Source organism: Aphis gossypii, unplaced genomic scaffold (genome assembly GCF_020184175.1).
Source record: "Aphis gossypii isolate Hap1 unplaced genomic scaffold, ASM2018417v2 Contig00281_ERROPOS243947, whole genome shotgun sequence".
NCBI classification, from domain to species: domain Eukaryota; kingdom Metazoa; phylum Arthropoda; class Insecta; order Hemiptera; family Aphididae; genus Aphis; species Aphis gossypii.
Window position 1 is genome coordinate 219,661 of NW_026083053.1, and position 24,287 is coordinate 243,947.

Genomic DNA, 24,287 nt, shown 5'->3' on the forward strand with positions numbered 1-24,287 from the left:
ATCCGGTAGAAAGGCGTAATCAGGAGCTGAAAAAGGGCCTTCGGGCACTACTGGTGAACGATAGTCATCGTTCGTGGGACCAGAAACTCTCCGCGGTTCTGTTTACATTGCGCAACCGGAAGAACGACAGGACCGGCGTTTCACCGTCAGTTTCGGTGTTTGGACACGAAACCAAAAGTCCTGGAGATTGGGCACTAATCGTGAAGTCCGATAGTACGCCGAGGGTTCCGGCAACATCGGACATCATCACGGTTTTCGAGAAATTGAAGGAGAACCGGCGAGCGTTTGCCGCCGGGGACCGGGCTTTCGTTAAGGCACACCCACTCTCCAAAGCCGATCAGGGTTTCCACGCGGGGTTTGCCGCAAAGTGGACGGGTCCCGTCACACTTAAAGAAAAACTGGGGAAAGGGGTTTTCTGGACAGATCAGAACCCACCGCGCAAAGTGCACGTCTCCAGTTTGAAACCCGCGTACACGAAGTGATACTCGTTCCGCAATCGGCCAAGTCGTGTGAAAACAAAAGGTGGTATTACGGTAGCTCACCGGAACCTGCGTGGGGGTACCACCATTGACCGCGATTATTGTTTTTTTTTTATGTTTCCATACTATCCCCGTATAGATGTCACGCGAAGGTGAGGAGCAGCTGACGGGCCGGGACAGCCGGTGGCGGCCGAGCCGAGGCCACATGAGGACGAGTCTGGAGGACTTGGTGTGGCAGACCACCTCCCAACTCGACCTCTTGCGGCAGACCAGGGCGACGCTGATCGGGCTGGGAGCAGAGTTCCCTCCGGACGCACCGCAGGGACTATCGGTCCAGCAGATCAGCGACGTGGACACGGCGGAGCTACGGGCCGACCCTCGTCTGTGGGCGGCGTACGAGCGCGGGTGGCGCGAGCACGCGAGGGCTGCACCGGCGAGTCCACCGGCACCGACGGACCGTCGGCCAATACCGGGGCCAGTCCGCCACACCCAGCGGACGATCCGGAAGGCGACCACGGCGCCAACGGCGAAGTCACACCCACGGCCGGCACGCCAACCACCACCGGCACGCGCAGCGCAGGGACCAGCGCTGGCCAGTGCCCTGCCACCGGTGCACAGGCGTCCAAGCCAGCAGCAACGCCGGAGGCTGCCGACCGTCCAGCCGCGGCCACAGCCGGCAACTGCCCAACCACGGGCACAGCCGCCAATCGCCCGACCACGGACACAGCCGCCAACCATCCGACCACGAACGCAGCCGACGGCTGTTCAACCGCGGGCCCAGCCGCCAAACGTCCCACCACGGACACAGCCACCGCCTCCAGCCCCGATCCCGGAACGGCAGCCGGAAACCCCGGTGGACGCTATTCCCCGGGAGGGGACCCCGAGCGTAGACGAGGATGCTTGTCAGGCCCCCCCTCCAACGGTCGTGTCACACGAACCAATGGAGGTGGGCGGTGACGACATCCTTGTCGATATCGAGGCCCTATACCGGGAATAGTTTTGGCAAGTGGGAAACTGGGCGGTAATCGCCAGTTCCCCCATCGCAACTGTAGGTGCCCGGGGCACCCGATGGCACCACACGGCTCTAGACAAAGGTGTCTATCAGCTTGGGGGGGGAGAGTTGACACGGTCGTGTCGCACGAATACCGCGATCTCACCCGCTAGACCCCCTTGCCTAGGTATCACCACTCGTTCGATAATCAATCGGGACACCCGAGCGATTAATCGAACCAGTTTCTGAGTCGGCGATGAGCCCCGAAGCTCCCGCGTCGTGGGTGACGACCACCGAGAGCTTCGGCGGCGTTTTTGTCTATCGTTAACCTTCGTTACGATCGATCCCCGCCCGCCGCCGTTCAATTCAAAGTCCGTGCTTTTCTTTATGCGTTTCCGCGACTGAGTTGTTTATTTGAGTTGTTCTTTTTTTTTTACTAGTCTTATAACTATTATCTATATATATATACTATCATATATACATATATATACTTTTTCCCCTATTCTGCCTATCGGTACCTCCGAGGTATACATTCTATATCTTATACGTGTTATTCGGACGCATAGTGCGCGTACGATTATTATTATTATTATTATTATTATAATTATAGAAGCTCGTTTCCGTCGTCACATACATTTGTTGTTTTTCTTTCTTTCGCTGTTTCTTTTCTTTGTCTTTCCTGTTATTAATTGATATTATAAATTTATTATATTATTACTTGTGCGTCGTGACAAAGTGGCTGAAAGAATCGATTTTTTACAGCATTTGAATAATTTTGAAGCGGATATAATTTAAGAATAAAGCGGAACACTTACAGATGCTGTATAAAGATGATTTGGATGACAATTTTCTAACTGAGGTACTGCATTTCAAAGAGTATGAAATTTCCAACTTTGAACAGTTTATTGAACAAAAACTAGAGCAAACATTTTCGAATATTTTCATAGCTCTTAGAATGTTTCTTTCCATGGCAGTATCCAACTGCACCGCCGAAAGATCATTTTCCGCGCTAAAAAGAATAAAAATGTATTTACGAGCTAACTTATTGGAAGAAAAACTTAACGCTTTGTCCATACTGTGCATTGAGAACCGCATCACAAATGAATTAGACTTTGACCACTTGATAAATGATTTTTCCCAATTAAAAGCCCTGAAAGAACTGCATTAAACCATTCGTACTCTTTATATACCTAATTTATCGATTGCAATTTGTAAGATTTATATTATGTAATATAATATTTGAACTAAAGTGTAAATTAATAATTATTCAACCATATAGTACCATTGAACCATTTCTTACTCATGGGACGGCTATATCACTATTTGTGTCAGCGTATTCAAATTACGATTTTTGGATAGTATTAAAAAAAGGGGGTAGTAAACACTGAGCGTGCCTATGGACGCCGAGAAGGTTAATCCGCCACTGTATTGCTATACATTATAATATTGTTTTTTTATTTCAGCCTGAAGGTAAATTATAATTTAACGTATTTACATAATCTCTATATCTAATATTTTCAAATTTTGTATAACCATAATCCATAAGGAGATAATGCAAATAATTATTGAACACCTTTTGAATATTAAAATTCTCAGCTAATACCCATGTATTTTTTAAAAATTATGTAAATATTATTTAGATACTATTATAATAGGAATATTTATAAGTTTATAATATATAAATGTTAATTGAATACCTAGTGTATTTACACATTTATTGGCTACAATAATTTTAATTAAAATGTATTGACTGTTGAATATTAAATTTGTAGTAGGTACATCACACAGTTTTGTGTTTTTTTATTTTTTCTTTTTTTGTATGAAATAATTTTTGTTAATTTGTTTGTACTTATTGTTTCTATTGTTTTTTAATAATTAAGACTATTAGACATTAATGACTATTATATAATTATTATTTTTTTTTTTATTGATCTTTGCACAAAACATTGGCTGCTCAGGCTGTTAGTTTAACATTAACTTGAAATTTGTTTACAAAGTTGTGATTTCATTATGATATTTTGTGGCTTAAATTAAGTTATATAGTCGTATTTCTTTTATGAATTGTATGATGTTGATTGTTGGTGGTTGATTGTAGTTCTAGTACTATTGCTTCTCTGATTACTATATTATTATATCTATAGGTAACAGTTAATTATTTTGATAAAAAAAATGTATAAACTAAGTGCTCGTTCCAAGAGAAGAAAATTAAAGAGGAGATAGATGCTTTTAATTTGGATACTGTTCCAAAACCATTCAGTTGTTTAAGTAGGTTATTACCATATAAATAATGTGTAGGTAGCTATTTTATGAAGGTGTTTTGGATTCATTTTTGTTCACGATTTTTCATTATTTATACTTATAGGTAGTTCATCATCAGATTTAGACTCTCAACCATTAAATAATAGTTTGGTTAGAAATATGCCAATAACAAGCAGTTTTAATTATAATGTTGAATCTGGAAAAAAAAGACAACATACTTTATTTAGGTTGGGCAATGAAGAAAATACTGATAGGCCTGAGATACTTGATAAACAGCAGTATTCTAACGTACCAATTATTGATGACATAGAGTTTAATAACAATTCTTTTGAGTCAGGACTAGCACAGTGGGCTTTACTTAACAAAATAACTCATACTGCACTTAGTGGTATTTTAACTATTTTAAAAAAACATGAATGTTTTTCTGGTTTACCAAAAGACGCCAGAACATTGTTAAAAACAAAACCTCTCCAATACAATAGTATTAAAGAAGTCAATCCTGGTATATATTATCACTTTGGTATTGAAAATGGTATTATGCGTCATTTTTTAGATAGTACTTCAAATGAAGAAATTAAACTTGTAGTAGGTATTGACGGATAACCTATTTCTAAGAGCAATTCTACTCAATTTTGGCCTATATTGGCATGGGACTAGGACGGTAAGCCGACGGCCGTTAAACCGGCGTCCGTTGACCCGACGGCTGTTGACCCGACGATAGGTATTATTATTATTAAGATTAAGATATTAATGATATTATATTATTATCCAAATAATAATAATAGCGATATTTATCAAAGCAAATATTTGAGATACGAAAGATATCTCGTAAGATATTGAACCAATATTATACATTTGTGTTATGCTCTAATGTTATATTGAATCAGTGATGTTTGTGCCATCGTCGTATTTGTTTTATTATAATGGAGTGTGTTTTTTCGAACAACAAACTTTTTATAAATGGCTATGTTATGGTCAAAAATAAAGTGCGTGAAAATCGGTACAACTGGGAATGTGAAAAAAGAGTCCATTGGAAAAATGCCGAAACAACTGAAAATTGTAGTGCCAGGGCTACGACTGATTGTGTCAATGGTGTACATACACTTTGTGGAACGCCTACAGATCACAATCATGCACCCGAAGCACATAGGGCTACAGTTATAGATTTTCGAACTAATATAAAAAAAAACGAGCGCATTCGACACTTGATAAACCTTCGCAAATTTTGCAAGAAGTAATTAGTAATATACCTTTAAGTATTCAACCATATTTACCTCGTCCTGAAGCTGTACGGAAAATTATCAAACGTAAAAGAAGAAAATGTTTACCAGCTGAACCAACAAATTTAGAAGAAATTAATATTCCTAAAAGCCTACGAAATACTTTTGCCGGAGAAATATTTCTATTACGTGAGTCAAAAATAGAAAATGATAAAATATTGATTTTTTCAACTAAATTTGAAATTGAAAAACTTGTACGAGCTAAATTTTGGATTATGGATGGGACTTTCAAGACAGTCCCAAATATATTTTTACAAATGTATACTATTCACGCACCAATTGGAGGAATTAACTCGAGAATTCTTCCCCTAGTTTATGTATTAATGTCAAGTAAAAATCAAAAATGTTATGAACAATTATTTCAAGATCTGATTGAGATAGGTAATAACTTCGGTTATGAACTTAATCCAGCATGTATAATAACCGATTTTGAGAAAGCAGCAATAAATGCAATACACAGTTCATTTCCAGAGTGTGTCCAAAAAGGATGCTTTTTTCATTTGGCACAAAATGTTTGGAGGAAAATTCAATCGTGTGGATTGGTTACTGAGTATGGTACAGATGAACATTTCAGTTTAAAATTACGATATATTCCTGCATTGTCATTTTTACAACCAAATGAAATAATACTGCATTTAATGAAATAAAACAGTATATACCAGTTGAAATTTATAATTGGTTTGATGAGAATTATGTAAATGGTAAAATTCGTCGAACATTTAGAAACGGAACAGTGTCTCGGTCTCCACCCTTATTTCCACCAGAATTTTGGTCAGTAAGTCATAATAACGAACTAGATATACCTCGAACTCAAAACAAAGTAGAATCGTGGCATAAACGTTGGAAGACTCTAATTGGAGCGGATCATATTGGATGTTTACATATTATTTCAGAAATGCAAAAAGAACAACAGAACACAATAGGTTAGTACAAGTGTAGTTATGTATAATTTATTTAAAATAATATTTATTTAATTTATAACTAATAATTAAATCTGGTATTTTAGGTCGAATTGAATTAATATTGTCGGGTGAACCAAAGCTTCGACAACATCCAAAATATGCTGCTCGTAAGAAAAGATTAAATAATATTATTGATGATAAATGTAATAGGACCATCATCGATTTTTTGAAAGGTATAGCTTATAATATAAAACTATAAATGCAATTATTATTACTTATTTTAATTTCAAATTATTAAAACGAATATTATTTTATTTTATTTTTTTAATTTTGTATTATTAAAACGAATATTTTTAGACAATTTATATTGATTATATGAAATATAAATAACAAATTGTAATTTAGTAATACATTTTTATTTTATATTAATATATAACCTAATTTAGATAATCTGTCACCCTGATATCTTGTCGGCCAAAGGTCCGTTGGCCTAATATCTTGTCGGCCTACTGGTTGTCGGCTCAACGTCGTGATCCCATTGGCATACATACGTTCAATTTCCAATCATGTTTTTAAGCTTTGCATAGCTTTTATCGCAGGCCTGGTGTGGTGACTGAAAAAAAATTTTTCGTAACGAAAAAGCGTGACCACTACCTGCGAAATCCCGTAATACCCCTCCTGTCAACCGCGCGGCGACCCGTATCTATTGTCATACCGTGCTATCTGCGATAAAAGGTCGGCTGTCGGCGGCTATTGTTTGCAGATATATTTCCAAGTAATAATAATGTACCTATAATTAATTAATAATTATACGGTTTATATTATATTATAATATACATTTTTATTATATTTATATCTGGATAGTGGATATGATAAAATTACACAGTGTATGAGACATGCTGCGTTATCGTTTTTTTTTTTTTTTTTATTATTATTATTATTTTTATTATTATTCACTTATCTACCAACAATACAAACTCATTTTGTCAAATTTTGAGATATGCGGTGTTGCAGTTTCAGTGACGATATAATATAGTTGCTATATAATTTATTATATTATTATATATTATATATTATATATTATAATATAATATAATAATATAAAAAAAAAAATGAAAAGTGGAGGAAGTGCATCTGGTGAAGAACTATTACAAGAAAATGTGTAAGTATTTTATAAAAATACATATATACCTTAACTTACACATTATATAATATATTATACAGGGTGTAATAAAGTAAATAATATCAATATTTTCGTTAAGTAAATTACGATCTAGTTTATGTTAGAATTTTTGTAATTTCAAATAATAATAGTTTTTTAAAAATATTTTATAAGAACATTTTTAAATAGATAAGTGCATGTAAAAATCTAATTATATTTTTTAAGTTATTGCATAGCTTTTATCGCAGGTTTGGCGTGGAGACTGAAAATACATTTTTCGTAACGAAAAAGCGTGATCGTTACCCGTTATCATCGTAATGTTACAAAAACGGAGAAAATAAATAATAATAATAATAATCGTTATCATTTATTTATTATTTTATTTTAATATTATTCACTGTTATCTACCAACAAAACAAATTCATTTTGTCAAATCTTGAGACATGCGGTGTTGCAGTTTCTCCGACGATATACAGTATAATAATTAATAATCATGACAAAATAAACATTTATTTGTAACAATTTATTTTGTCATGATAATAATAATAATAATATTATATTATATTATATTATTATTATTTTTTTTTTTTTTATTAATTATATTAACTTCTTATTTCGTGTTATATGCAATAGCTTTATCGCGGCAGTCCCCGAGTGCCACTTGACTTTTTTTTCCTATTGGAGTTTATTGTGGAACACAAAAACCCAATGACAGTAATGAATATCAGAAAGACTTTGTCACTGATGCTGAACAATTAATTGTAAATGGTATTTACATCAATAGTAAATTTTACAAAGTAATGCTGGATGTTGTTTGTTGTGATTGATGTTCCAGCAAAATTTTTTGTTTTAAAAATTAAAGGACATAATATGGATTTTATTCTTAGACACGTTGTAAAATTGAAGGAGAATATATTGAAAATCGGTTGTGCTTTCCTTATTCTGAATCATCTAACCGACCATCTGAAAGGACACATCTTGATTATGTTCAACAACCTGAGATTAGTCATCATGTATTTTCTAATAATTCGAGTATGGTAAAAATACCCGGATTTGATATCGTTAAAGGGTTTTCATTAGATTATATGCACTTGGTCTGTTTGGGTGTAGTAAAAAAACTTTTAATGTTATGGATGAAAGGCCCCTTAACAGGTTAACTGCCATGACTTTACCTAACATTAAGTTTTTAACATGTTGCTATGTGTACCTTTTTTGGTACACGGCTGAACATTATTATTGAGCCACATGTACCATATAAGGTACATTCGATTCATTGACATTAGTTACACCGTGCGCCAAAATGGGTACACGTAAATGTGATTTGATTATTGTGGTATAGCGTGTTGGACAAACATTGTAATAAATTGTATTAATATTTGGCAATACAAAAGCGTATCATGTATGTTACACATGGCAGTTATCCTGTTAAATGTTCGTTTGCCTTCATGGAAAATTAACTAATTATCAGAACTAATACTAAATTTAAAACCTGTTTTTGTATCCGAGTTTTCCAGAAAACCTAGAACATTATATGAAGTAGCTCGATGGAAAGCAACTGAGTTTAGGTCTTTTTTATTATATATTGGACCAATAGTATTGGATAAAGTGTTGAATGATCACTGCTTTAAAAACTTTATTGCTTTAAGTATAGCTATGACTATACTTTTAACACCGGGTTTTAGTAAATATGTCCAATATGCACGAGATCTTTTAGAATATTTTGTAAAATCGTTTGAACAAAATTATGGAAAACATTTGATATCTAGTAATGTTCATGGTCTAATCCATTTAGTTGATGATTATCTTAGATGTATGCAGTGCATTTTCTTTTGAAAATTACATGAAAGTTCTAAAGACAATGCTTAGAAAGCCTGATAAGCCATTACAACAAATTGTAAAAAGATATCACGAAGGAAGTAATTTTGTTATCCAACCTACTAAAACGAACCCGAAAACCAGTATTACTTTAGGACCTCATAATAGAGGGCCTTTAGTGGAAAATATAACAATTAATCCACAATATAGTATATTAGTTAAAGACAACTTCAAAATTAAATTTAAAGTTGATGCTGAGTCATATTTTTGTACCAATAATGATGATATTGTCAAATTATTCAATATTGCTCATTTAAAAGAAACTGGAGAGATTGTTTTAATTGGAAAAAAATTCATGAAAAAAAAAATTTTTACACACAACCAATTAAGTCATCACTCCTCGGCATATATGATGTTCAACAATTATCGGATGATTTTGATTACTGGCTTATAAGTGATATTAAAAATAAAATAATGATATTTCCTAGAAACAATAGCTTTATAGCTATTCCTTTACTACACACAGTATTGTAATGTTTTCATTTTTTTGTAAATTAAAAATATATTTTATGTAAAGGTATATTTTTTTTATGTTGACTTCAAACTTGTATCTATAATTATGTAATAGTATTGATGAAAGTTTATACTAATTGTTAAAGTAAAACTTCTTTAAATAAATTGGATGATGTAAATCTTATAAATAAAATACCTACTAAATTGAAGGATAAGAATTTATTTGATTAAATTATATTGTTTTGTACAATTTCTTAAACTTGAACAATTAGTTAGTTAATTAGTTAAAAATATTAACTTTTAATAATATTCTAATGATATGAGATATCTGAAATACATAGAATATTAGGATTATATGGGGAAAATATTCTTTCAACATTAAATTACTAATAATAGAAACAATAAATTAAGCAATTTATATAATACATACATAAGTGTGTACTATTTCTATTTTTATGAATTCACAGATAATAATTTGTCAATTTAAATTAAAATATGTATTTTAATTATGTATATTTATTTCAATACAAAAATCAAAAATATGTGGACCATTGTTAGTTTTGACGATGAAAAATCTGTAGAAGCAGTTCCTGCTCACTTATTAAAAAATTAACCTATGCGCTGTAATAATCCTTATTATTAGTATATAAGTAATATGTATAAGTATGTATGTACTGACATTCGTTGACTTTGTTAAAAGTCCATATTATAGGAAAGCGTGTGCGCAGGTCAAAGGTGATGACTAGAAATAGAGTACACTTTGAGATCGTACGGACGTCATCATAATAAGGTGACTCCGAATAGCATAATTAGGAAAGTGTTAGACAAACTCGGGGAGTCGAATACGAGAGACGACGAGAGTATGTACTTTTAAATCCAGAACAGACGTTTGTTATGTTTTAATAAATAAATACTTTGAATAATACAAACAATTGTGTATTTTTTATTATACATCTCATTCTATTTCGAGTGCTGAAGCGGACACGTTACAACATTTTGGTGGCAGCGGTGTGTCGAATGTTTTAAGCTACAAATTGAATAAGAAAAAAAAAACAACGTCTTTCTAAATCCGAATTCAACGAAATCAACAATTTGACTACAATCAGAAAATCAAGTCAACTTCAATCAACAATTCAACTGCATTCAGAAAATCAAGTCAACTACAATCAGAAAATCAAGTCAACTACAATCAGAAAATCAAGTCAACTACAATCAGAAAATCAAGTCGACTTCAATCAACAGTCGAGTCAACTTCAATCAACAATAGAATTCAACTGCAATCAACATCTACACCAATTCAATCATCAATCGAGTCAAAGAATTTAACATGCAATTTTTATGGTAATATAATATTTTATTTATGTCAGAAATAGATACAGAATTAGAGTGGTTTTTCAATTTAGCTAGTAGGGTCAAAGCAGGTGAACAAAGAAATAATTACCTAGCACACTTAGGAGTTTTAACGGAACAAATAGAACTTATTAAAATGAGCAAGTTAAGTTTTGATAGCGCGATTAGGATGCTGCCAGAATTTGCAGGATTACCATCCCAAGATTTAAATCTTTTCGAAAAAAAATGCGAGTTCGTTTTTAAACATATTGAGGATGCAATTGTTAATGACGTATTAGAAGCGTTACTATGCAATTTATCTGGCAAAGAGTTATGTATTACGCAAACATAAAACAATAGCAAATTATAAAGATTTGATAACAGTCCTTAGAGCGAATTTTGGGAACAATTTTTCGGAGACATATTTATCAAAACAACTTAATTCAATTACGCAGGCTAAATTTGAAAAAGTCCAAGACTATGCAGGTAGGGTAGAATTAGCTCTATATAGATTAATTAACGAAATGACAAAGGATAAATCTACTACGGAAAGTAAAACTATTTCTAAGGTATTGACAACGCAAGCGCAAAATATTTTTGTAGACGGACTATATTTTCAAATTAGAACAGTATTGAGGGCAATGAAATTAGGTAGTCTTGAAGAAATGATTAAGGCAGCATTAGAAGAAGAACAGGCGTTGGAAAATTTAAAACCAAAATTTGACAAACCTAACACTTCTACTTTTTCAAAACCTAAGTGTTTTAATTGCGAAGGTTACGGTCATCTAAGTAGGGAATGTAAAAAACCTAAGAGTAATACGAACTACAGCGCGAAAAACGAGTCGATAGTAAAAAAAGAATACGGTAGTAGTAGTACTTCATATTCACAAATTTTATGTAATTATTGTAAAAAACCGGGTCACATAGTTAAGGATTGCCGTAAACTTAAGTACAATAACGAACAAAAATCGAAAAATAGTGAAGGTTCATCGTCCTCAGCGACAATAAAAACGATAGGCGATATTAAAAATAGGTCAATACTTATGTTAAAACACGGAGCAAATAAAGAAGTAATTTCGTTAATTAATAATAATCAGATTAAAATTGAATCAAGTGCTTTAATGGGAAAAGAAAATATGTTTTTAATTGATACAGGCGCAGATTTGAACATCATTAAATTATCGGCGATAAAAAATAATGTACCGGTTGAAGCTACATCAACTACATTAATAGGTATTAACGAGAATTCGATAAAAACTTTAGGCATTATTAAAATCAATTTGATTATTGATAAAAATAATTATTTCGATACAGTTTTTCACGTAGTCGATGATAAGTTTCCAGGTTCAATGACCGGAATTCTTGGTATACCGTTTTTTAGCGATAATGATGTAACACTTAATTTAAGGAAAGGCGAAATGATAATTGATAGGCAGCAAAATAAAGAAAATATGATAAGCTTACCACCGAGATCGAATAATTTGTTAACTATTTCGGTTTCAAATGAAAACATTAATAATGGCGATTCGGTCGTAATTAATAAGCAAAATTTATCCAAATCAATATGGTTAGGAAATACTATATCATTATGTGAAAATAATGCAATCATGGCAAATGTTATTAATATTTCAAAAAACTGTGTTAGTTTGCAGGAGTTTAAAATGAACGAAATTAATTGGGATTTATATACAGATACGGAGGTTATTGAGACCGATTTAATAGGTGAAAATAGTAATGATAAAGCAATCATGTACTTTGAAACTGATAGTAATAGTAGGTCAGAATTAATTAAATTTTCGGACAGAGTTAAAATAATTGCGGAAAAGTTAGTAACTGATCATCTTAACGAAGAAGAACTTAAGGTTTTATCGGATTTATGTTATGAATTTTCAGACGTGTTTTTTGTAGAAGGAGATAAGATTATTGGTACGAATCTCGTGACACACAAAATTAAGACACCACTTAATCACCCACCTATTAATACACGTCAATATAGATTGGCTGAACAACAAAAAAAAGAGATAAATAGACAGGTCGCAATTTTAGAACAACAACAAGTAATAGTAAAAAGCAATTCACCGTGGAATCATCCGTTGATTTTAGTTCCAAAAAAAGTAGGGATAGACGGTGAAAAGAAATATCGATTATGCGTGGATTTCAGAAAACTAAATTTAATTACGGAAGGAAACTCTTGGCCACTTCCTTTAATTACTGATATTCTAGATAAGTTAGGTCATGCGAAGTACTTTTCCACGTTAGATTTTGCCAATGGCTATCATCAAATTGCGATACATCCCGGGGACACACATAAAACAGCATTTTCGACCTCTACGGGTCATTGGGAATGGCTGAAAATGCCTTTCGGTTTAAAAACAGCGCCAGCGGTTTTTTCGGAATTAATGCATGCATTACTGACAGGCTGTGAAGACCTAAATATGTACGCGTATTTGGATGATATTGTAATAAGTGCTGAGTCACTTAGTTCTATGATTAAGAAATTACAGTTTATTTTTGTGAAGCTTAGGGAAAACAATTTGAAATTACAACCTCGTAAATGTCACTTTTTAAGGAAGGAAGTAGTATTTTTAGGACACAAATTATCAGCCGAGGGGGTACAACCCGACGAAGGGAAAGTAGAATGCGTAAAAAAAGTACCAATACCGAAAAATACGACTGACATTAAGGCATTTTTGGGATTAACAGGTTACTATAGGCGGTTTATTGAGGAATATGCGAAAATCGCGAAGCCTTTAACTTCGTTACTTAAGAAAAATACAAAATTTGTATGGGGAGTTGCACAACAATACGCATTCGAAAAATTGAAAGATATTTTGACTAGAGAACCAATATTACAGTACCGTAAAAAGGGGTGAGTAGGGTCATGGAGGTGAATCGGGTCAGTGTTTTGTATTTTTCTTATTTAATGTGATAACAAATAAAATAATAATGATATCAATAATGTTAATATGTCTTTGGAAACTAGAGACACATTACAAAATTATAGATATGTCACAATCATATGATATGATTTTTTTCTATTATCAGTAGATAGTGCAGTCTGAACCTTATCATGTGTTGAATTTCCACAGCTCAACAAACTTTATGTGGAAATCGCAGATCAAAGTAAGTACAGTGCTTGAAATAAGTTTTTTAAGTTACTTAAACATATTTTGAACACGAAAATATTTCTTTCGTTCAAATATTATAGATATTTATATTATTTTTAAAAATCTAAAAAAAAAAAACAAAAAAAAAATTGATTTTGGGGTGAATAGGGTCAGTGTGTATATATTAATTGGTACCTATAGATTTCTTCCTACGTACGTAATATATTTTGGTTTTTGGTGGATTTTTTTTTATTTGGATTCAAATGTGTAGGTTGTTATTGGTAGAAAATAACAATATATGTGTTTAAACAATTATATAGTGTATATGTCTAAACAACAAGTTATTTTTGTTGTTTTTTGTTTTAGAAATGCCTCGTGAATATATACCCGATCTTAGATGCAAACGACATAAGTGGCATGAACCTAAAGCAATAAACCAAGCTCTCATCCTTATCCAACAGGGTAACTCAATCAGGTCAGTTGCCAAAACTACTGAAATACCCTACAGTGTACTGCAACGCTACTATAAAAAATACAAGATTAACAATAATGTGGTAGTAAACAATATTGGTGGTCAAACTACTCTTCCTGAGAGTATGGAGAAAACGTTAGTGACCAACATAATTAAATGTGCTGATTGGGGTTATCCAATATCAGAACTAGAACTAAGAATGTTTGTTAAATATCACTTAGATCAAATTCGCTGTAATGTAAAACGCTTTAAAAATAATTATCCTGGTATAGATTGGGTAAAATCGTTTTTAAAGCGACACAAAGATAGAATCTCTCAACGTATGTGTCAAAACATTAAAAGAAGCCGAGCTGCAGTTAGTAAAAATATAATAAATGAATATTTTGATAATTTATCTCAAACTCTAGAGGGAGTTCCGCCTAGCAATATAATAAATTATGATGAAACCAATTTATCAGATGATCCTGGACGAAAAAAGGTCATATGTAAAAGAGGCGCAAAATATCCTGAACGAGTCATGAATCAGTCAAAATCTGCTACATCTGTTATGTTTGCTGCATCAGCGGATGGCCAACTACTTCCTCCGTATGTTATTTATAAGTCTGCTCATTTATATGATACCTGGACTGAAGGTGGTCCTCCAGGTACCAGGTATAACAGGTCTCCTTCAGGTTGGATTGATGGCCAATTGTTCTTGGAATGGTATACTAAAATAATAATTCCACACTGCAGACGATTAAATGGAAAAAAAGTTATAATTGGAGATAATCTTAGTTCACATTTATCAAATGAAGTTATACGATTAAGTGAAAACCATTCTATTGACTTTATTTTTCTACCACCAAATTCAACACATTTAACACAGCCTCTTGACGTTGCCTTTTTTCGACCATTGAAAGGAGCATGGAGAAATGTTCTTGAAAATTGGAAAACATGTAGTAGAAATGGTAAAATGGCTGCAAGTATTAATAAAGATTGTTTTCCATCCTTACTTAAAAACACATTATGTACACTTGTTACTAAAAATGGGGAAAATATTAAAGCAGGATTTGAAAAAACTGGAATATACCCACTAAACAGAAATAGAGTTTTAAATATGTTGCCACCAGATACTGAAAATGATAATTCATCAATAAATGACATTTCTTTAGTGTCAGAAAATTTAACTACATTTTTGAAAGAATCAAGATATGGAACACCTGACACAACTAAGAAACAAAGGAAGAAAAGATTAAAGGTTCAACCAGGAAAAAGCATAAAAGGCAATGATTTTAATATTTCTGAAAGTGAGGATGACCCAGGAGAAGAAAACTTTGATGAAGCTGATACACCAGTGGACATTGAAATGATAGTTAATGAGGCCAAAGAAGATCAACAAAGCTCAAGCTCAGATTTAATTAATGTGGGTCAAATGTCTAATATTATTATAAAAAATAATATCAAAGAAGGCACATGGGTCGTGGTTAAGTATGGTGAAACTAAGAAATTATATTTTGTTAAAATCATACAAATATTACAAAAAGGTGAACTTTATGAAGGGTCATTTACCAGATCAAGTAACTTCTCAAGTAGCTACAACGATGAAACCAAAGAACCTATATATATATTTCCAGATATCATTGACTTCTACACATTTAAGCTAGATGATATTGTAATGATAGTTCCTCCACCAAAGATTCTGCGCAGGGGTCGAATGCAATTTACTGTGAAACTAAGTGATATTTTAAACAGTATATAATACCTAGGTAGTAAAAAGTTACCTATGTTAAGTTTTATTGTTTTTTTGTTGTTTTATGTGCTTATTTAGTATTATTTAAAAATGTCATGACCTATCTAAAGTAAATTTAAAGACTGGATTGTTATATTACATATCTACCTATTTATTAATTGTTTAAGAATTGTATTAATTTGTTAAGTTTGATTAAAAACAGAAAGTATTATTATGTTAAGAAAAATTCTTATTTAAGTCAGTTTTGTTTATTTTTATTGTTATATGAGGTTATTTATTTGGTATTGTTAAAAAATATCATAACCACATGTTGTTAATTCAAGGACTGAATAAATTGTTAAATTAGGAAGTATTATAAAAAAAGAAAATATTATAATGCGTAATAAATAACGCGTTTAAGAAAATACTTTAAAAAGCCAGTGTTGTTTATTTTTATTTTTTATATGAAGGTGCTTATTTTCTATTGTTAAAAAAATATAATTATCTGTTTATTGCTCAAACATTATATTATTAATTCAAAAATTAAAGAACTGTATTCATTAATTTAAACTTCAATTGTGTTTTTTTTCATTTCTACTACTTTAAACTATTTTTCACTGATCAATACATTTTATAGGTATAACTTAACATTTTTAAAAATTTATATTTCTGACCCTATTAACCTCTGGGATAGTGTGAATAGGTTTTTAGAGCAAAATAATCATGTGACCCTATTCACCCCATAGTGGGTATGAATAGGGTCACATTTTTAAAAAAATATAAAAAAAATTCGGTTATGCGAATGTATTTTTTTATAAAAAATTATATTGGGAGACATCTTACCTTTCATTAAAAAAAAAAATAATGAACCTATGTTAAAAACTCTAAGAGATATTCTCAAAAAACCTTTAAAATTGACCCTAATCACCCCCTTTTACGGTACCCGGATTTCGACAAGGAGTTTTTATTAGCTTCCGATGCTTCGAATTACGCTGTAGGTTGTGTACTGTCTCAAGGGGAAATGGGTAATGATAAACCAATTGCTTATGCGTCGAGAGTTCTGAATACAAGTGAAGTAAACTATTCTACAATCGAAAAAGAATGTTTGGGTATCGTTTTTGGTATTAAACATTTTAGGCCTTACTTATGGGGAAAACGATTTAAAATAATTACGGATCACAGGCCACTAGTTTGGCTATTTAACGTATCACACATGAACTCAAGGTTAGCACGGTGGCGTATATTATTACAGGAATTCGACTACGAGATAGTGTATAAACCGGGCACGGAACACAGTAATGCAGATGCATTATCGCGTATATGCGTAATAGAAAAATTGAATAAAATGTCGTTCGAAGAATTTATGAATAACAACAATGTGTATATAAATAATAATATCGAAGAAATTAATGAAACATATAATGATATTCCGAACGATTATGATATACTTTTTACTATAACGGCAGATGTTCAATTAAAATTTAATGTATTACGCGAGTATATTAATCAATTAGGTCACATAGGTAGCCAGGTATTCAGAAGCACAAAGGTGAAGGAGGTCGTAGTAGTACGTGATAGTGGTAGGAAATATTTATATGCTTTTACGGAAGAATCGTTTAATCAAAGTCCAACGTATCAAATACTATACGAAACGTTAATTAATGTAAAAAACGTATGCGTTAAGGAAAAAATTACAGTTTTAGCAATTCCAAAAATAATGTCTGACCTTTATTATGATATAGTTCGGAGTATGTTACGATACATTTGCAAAGGTACTGATATTAAAGTAAAAATATATACAGATTACAAAATTTCCGATGAAGTAAAAAAAGCATTAATTGAAGAACAACATATGACGTGCATAGGGGGACATCAGGGAGTTTCTAGAACAGTAAAACGGTTGCGTCAATGGGTACAATGGAAAGGCATGAAAAGAGAAGTTAAGAACTATATTAACAATTGCAAACCGTGTCAAATTATTAAGAAAAACGGAAAAGTAAACAACCTTTGGTAATTACCACTACTTCATCGAGAGCATTCGAAAGAGTAGCTTTAGATATAGTAGGACCTCTGACGAAATCAAGGAATGATTACATGCACATTTTAACCCTTCAAGATGATTTAACTAAATTTTCGGCGGCATATCCTTTAAAAACCACGGATGCAGCGACTATAGCTAAGACCAGGGTTGGGACGTATTATACCCGTATGTATAATTGATGTATTATACTACGTATTATACGTATTATACCTCACGTATTAAACGTCCAATTATACGTATGTTTTATACATAGGTACAAAATCTGTTTTCTGATAACAGTTACTATCATTTTATTACCCCAATTCATAATATGGTACATTTTTGATAGTCATTGCACGTTGGCTACACTGTATTTAGTATATCCACAGATAATATCCATAGAGATAGATAAACAATGTTTTTTATCTATCTTGAATGATATAATGATTATGCAATCACCGTCATTACTATATCGTCTATATCATATCATAATAATTCATACTTCAATACTTCATAGTTAATTAAGTCATTCAGTAAGTAGTAACTAGTAAGTACGCCTTAGTAATAAATGTAAAATTGTGATAATTTGTATAATTTTAACATTGATACTATGTCGGTTTTTGTAGGACGTCCACAACATAATATTTGGAGTCTAGGATTTCGAAGAATCCAAGATGAAAAAAATGGTAATTATTATAAATTATTTCTTATTAAATATTAAAAATGTCAACATTTTAATTATAAGTTATAATATCTTTATATTTTGTTCTTTTTTTCAGGTAATAAGTTCAATGCTCTTTGCTTGATTTGCCAAAAAGTCTTAAAAAACACAAGTGCAGAGAGATTAAAATCTCACAGAAATATGTGTTTATATTGTGATGGTTCAAATAAAACTAAGAGTTCTTCCTTGACAAGTTCAGAAAGTAGTATAACACACTTAAAGGCAGATAGAAACGAAAGAAAAAAAAATTAAGGGAAACTCATTTGATTCTCAAGAATTTGAAGACGATCCAGACAATTGTTTGGAACCAAACATTAATACTTCTAATAGAACATTTGATTTGGCAGTAGAACCCTCAAAAAATTTAGAACATGTTCCATCTCAAAAATATGACAGTACTATATCTATATGTTCTAGTGATGATTTTTCCATTTTGTCCTCAGAGTTAAACTTAAATACATCTCAGTCATATGTCTTGGTTGAAAATGATGAAATTCAATCTAATCAATCTTATCAATCTAGTCAATCTACAGATTTGGGCATTGAAAAAAGTTCATCCAGCTCAAGTAATAAAATATGCAACATTACAAAAACTAAAAATACAGGACTTGGACCACTTAAACTATTTTGTGATCAAATTACACCAGCTCAAATTGATATCTGTAATATCATGTTAGCCAAACTGTTTTTTGGTTGTAATATACCGTTTAGTGTAGTGGATTCCATGCATTTTAAAAATTTTTGTAAAGCCCTTCGCCCATCATACAAACCTCCATCAAGAAAAGTATTATCAGGAAGATTATTGAACGATGTGCATTCAAAATTATGTGAAAACAAAAAATTCAGACTTTCTTCTGCATTACTTATTGATGGATGGAAAAATGAAAATGCAAATACAAAAAATGTAGCCTGCATGCTCCATGCAGCTACAGGTGAAACTTTATTTTTAGAATCATTTGATTTTACTGGAGTAAGTGAAACCGGAACTGAACTTGCCAAAATTGTGGAAGTATGTGTAACTTTGGCAAAAGAAAAATATAATACAGAAATATATGCAGTCATTACAGACAACGCAGCCAACATGATGAAAATGGGACGTTTAGCTAGTATATGGCATTTAACTTGTAATTCGCATACAGGGAACTTGTTAGCAAAAGATCTTGTTGCATCTCGTATAAGTAGTCAAGTAAAACAGGTACTCAAAGAATTTCATGGACCAGATTTAGAAAAAGAGTTGGTTAAAAATGGTGGTTTTCGTATCCAGTTACCATGTGATACACGATGGTGTTCATATCGTGATAGTTTTGTTAACTTGCAGAAAAATTTACCAGCTATGAAAAAAATTTTGGTTAATGGAGACTACAAAATTGACAATTCTATTAAACAACTGTTAATTGATGAAATTTTTATTAAAAATGTTTCAGATTCAGTTATACTTTTTGATCCAATATGCCAGTTAATCAATAAATGTCAATCTTCAACAACTAATATTGCAGATGCAGCTGAGTTATGGCTTACATTAACATTACCAGATGATTTTAAAAATAATAAAACTTTCTTAAACAGCTTAAATAAAAGAAAGGATAATGCATTATCTGAATTTTCATTGACTGCTAATTTTTTGCATCCTATTTATCAAGGACTAAAATTTAGTCAAGACAGCAACAATAAATCGCATGTTGATATTGTAGAACATTTTTTACTGTCTACATTAAGTGATAATGGATTGAATAGCTTACATGAATATAAATTAAAGTCTGGTATTTTTGGAATTCTTTTTGAGAAACAACAGTTAACTCCTGGTGCATTTTGGTCTCTAGCTAAAAACAAACATCAAGATTTATCAAACATGGCAGAAAAACTTTTGAATCTTCCAGCATCCACAGCACAATTAGAAAGAATATTTTCTAATTGGTCATATGTCCACAATCCCTTACGAAACAGACTAGAAGGAGAAAGGTCAAAGAAGCTTTTAGGTGTTTACTATGCACTTAAAATTGAAGAAAAGCATATAAACTCTACCAAAGATTATTAATATTTAATAATAAGAAAACTGAAAAATACCTTAATTATTTGATTTTAATTTTGAATACTTAATATAATATATAAATAAATAATGAATAAGAACCTATCTATGTTAAATAATAAATTGTATCTTAAAAGTTAAAAGTCAAAATTACTAACAAACATATAATGAAAGAACATGTATAACAATTAACAATAAACATATTTTCTCAAGTTAGGTATTTAGTTTTGTACTTGTGTTTATTTAAATAAAGTTAATATTGTTAATAAAAATTAAAAAAATATCAACAATAAGTGTAAAAAACTACAAAGATTATTATTTTAATCACTATATAACACCTATAACTATTAAGTATAAACTAATGATATTTAGGTATTATTTTTAAAAAAACATAAGGTTTTATTGTTTTATACCGTATAAAACGTATAATACGTTACGTATAATACGTTGACACGTATAAAACTTTTATACAATCATTTGCCCAACCCTGGCTAAGACATTTGTAGAAAAATTCGTTTGTTATTTCGGAATTCCTACAAATATATTAAGTGATCAAGGTTCAAATTTTTTATCATCGTAATTTAAACAGATGTGCAAATTATTAAAAATTAATAAAATACAAACCACAGCTTATTCACCAATGACCAATGGTGCTCTGGAACGTAGCCATAAAACATTAAAGGAATATTTGAGGAACTTTAGTGACGAAAAACAAGAAAATTGGTGTGAAATGTTAAGTTATGCGATGTATATGTATAACAGTGTTGTTAGTGTTTTATAATAAAACAATAAAAATGAAAAGAATAAATGAATATTTTTCTACTAATACGAATAAAAGAAGTTCCGTGCCTGCTATTCCAATAGTAGAAGAAGAATCATCACTAATTTGTGATACAATTAACTTGGAGGAACCAGGTAAATATTTAATATATTATATTATCAACCTAGGACCTAGGTACAAAAAATGATTAATATGGTAAAAATAAATTTCTCTTTATATCTTTTATTAAATTGTATTTAATATATTACCATATACATATTGTATGTACGCGTTTGCTTTGAAGTTATACTAAATAATTACCTGAAGGTAATAGGTATATATTTTTAAATAATAACCGAGTATTGTAAAAATATTTTTAATATCACCTAGTCATGCTAATGAGCTATTGCCCATTACTCATTATGTACAAAATATTTTCTTTTAAAACATAATTACTATAGGTACATCGTCCTCAAATGTTGTTTTGTCCCGAGTTAATGATGTTGGTATGTTTATAAAACTGGATCGCAACTTAACTGATCGTGAAAAACATATAGTAAGTTGTTAATTTATTTTATGTTATTATATTAAATTGTATATTATTGTGAATTTTATTACTGTCCATTTTCTAGGTTCTCACAAATGCATGGATTCCGCCTGTTTCTTACTTGTTTCCTATACTAGAACCTAATAAAGAACGAAAATTAAAGTTTCAACACCACTGGTTAACTACATACAGTTGGTTACTGTATTCCGAAATAAAATCTGGTGCATTTTGTCGATTTTGCGTGGTTTTTGCTAAATGTGGTGGTGTAGGAAATCAAAAACTAGGTTTTATATCCTCTGAACCATTTAACAATTGGAAAAAGGCTAAAGAAGTAATTTTATTAATTATTTTAAATTTAATTTTAATATTACAATTATTACTCATAATAATATAATGTATTTATACATATTGTTATATTTAATTTTTTATAAAAGGGTTTTAATAAACATTCATCATTGGAATACCATAAAACTGCTGCTTTGAAAGCTAATAATTTTTTAAGTGTTTTTTCTAAAAAAATAAAAATCAATTGTTGATGCTTTGGATGATGACAGGTAAAATATATCTAAGTATACTAATAACATATTATGATTATATATGAATATAATAGGTAACAGGTATCATTATTATTTATTTTACAGGTCGAAACAGATAATTGCTAATAGAAAAAGGCTTTTACCAATCGTAGAATGCATAATTTTATGTGGCAAACAAGAAATTGCTCTTCGGGGACATAGGGATTTTGGCCCAATTGACTTTACATGTAAATTAATGATCTTATATTTTTTAAATTACCTATTTGTTTATTAATTTATTTTTATTTTTTTAATATAAATTATATAGCAGCATCAGCTAAAAATGAAGGGAATTTCCGAGAAATTTTAAAATATAAAGTAAAAGACGACAATTGTATTAGATCATTCCTTGAATCAGATTCATGTAATAAATATTTAAGCCCTTGGATACAAAATGAAGTGATAGCTATATGTGGTGATTTATTATTAAAGAAAATTGTTGAAAAAATCAATGCATCCAAATGTTTCTCAGTCTTGGCTGATGAAACAACAGACATTTCAGTTACAGAACAACTCACAATATGTGTAAGATACTTAAGTGGAACGGAGAATGATGTACAAATCAATGAAGATTTTATCAAGTTTGTTGAGATACATAGTTTAACAGGAGTTGATTTAGCATCTGCAATTCTTAATGGTAATTTAAAATAAATATTACTATTTTAAACAATAGTTATTAAATAAGTTTTTTTTTCAGGTCTCAATGTTAGTGGTATTAACTGTGATTTGTTGTATGGCCAAGGGTATGATGGGGCTGCGAATATGTCCGGGCAATTTAAAGGAGTAAAATATATTATACAAGCAAAGTATCCTAAGGCATTGTACGTGCACTGTGTGGCCCATTCCTTAAACTTGGCAGTATCCTCTGCGTGTGATTTACAACCAATTCGAAATTGTCTTGGGGTCATTGAAAAATTGTATTGTTTTTTTAATACACCTAAACGCAAAAATGCACTTTTTGAAGCTATTAGTAATAGTGATTTGATACCAAGCATAAAATCATTAAAACGTTTATGTGCAACCAGATGGATTCAAAGGTATGATGCCGTTAATGATTTTGTTCAGTTATTTCCATACGTTGTAGTTTCATTAGAAACTATGTCAAGTTGGAAAGATGTAACTGCAGTTGAAGCTAATATGTTAAGAAATACAATGGACTCAGAATTTCTTATATCAGTACAAATTATAAAAGTACCTAAATCAATATATTAAATCATGTAGTTCAATTAAAAATTAAACGTTTATTTGTTTTTTAATAGGTTTTATTTTCATATGGGCTGTTATTGTGCAAACAACTACAAAGCAAAGACATTGATTTAAAAGAAATGGTTGGTTTAGCAGAAGATAGTGTTAATGCTCTTAAAGAACTAAGAACTAATATTGAACCTGAATTTAAAAAAATATTTAATGAGGCTCAAGTAACTAACATTAATGATTAATATATATTATGTTTTTACAATATTTTAATTAATTAAAATCACTAGTTTGCTTCTTAAAATCATATTTATAAATACAGTTAAGAGTATTTAAATTTTTTCTTTTAATTTAGAAAATGGCTGAAGTTCTAGATTTTCAAATTGTAGCAAAAAGAATAAACAAAAGGCAAATACACCGTGCTAAT

The 24,287-nt window shown here is 31.4% G+C and overlaps 2 protein-coding genes across 2 annotated transcripts; both read left to right on the top strand.

Annotated features, from left to right (window-relative positions):
- The first annotated feature begins 618 nt into the window (after positions 1–618).
- LOC126553630 (uncharacterized) lies at positions 619–1,476 on the top strand. Its single transcript, XM_050208773.1, has one exon. The coding sequence runs from the start codon at positions 619–621 to the stop codon at positions 1,474–1,476; it is 858 nt and encodes a 285-aa protein (XP_050064730.1).
- A 21,160-nt stretch (positions 1,477–22,636) lies between these two features.
- LOC126553617 (zinc finger MYM-type protein 1-like) lies at positions 22,637–24,281 on the top strand (the record flags this gene model as incomplete). Its single annotated transcript, XM_050208762.1, has 6 exons — positions 22,637–22,645; positions 22,733–22,854; positions 22,935–23,303; positions 23,364–23,857; positions 23,926–24,084; positions 24,216–24,281. Coding segments are annotated over exons 4-6 (654 nt in total), but the record flags the coding sequence as incomplete, so codon positions are not given.
- Between the last annotated feature and the right edge of the window lie 6 nt (positions 24,282–24,287).

Coding starts and splice junctions, on each gene's coding strand:
- LOC126553630 (XM_050208773.1), top strand. CDS start 619: ATGTCACGCGAAGGTGAGGAGCAGCTGACGGGCCGGGACAGCCGGTGG.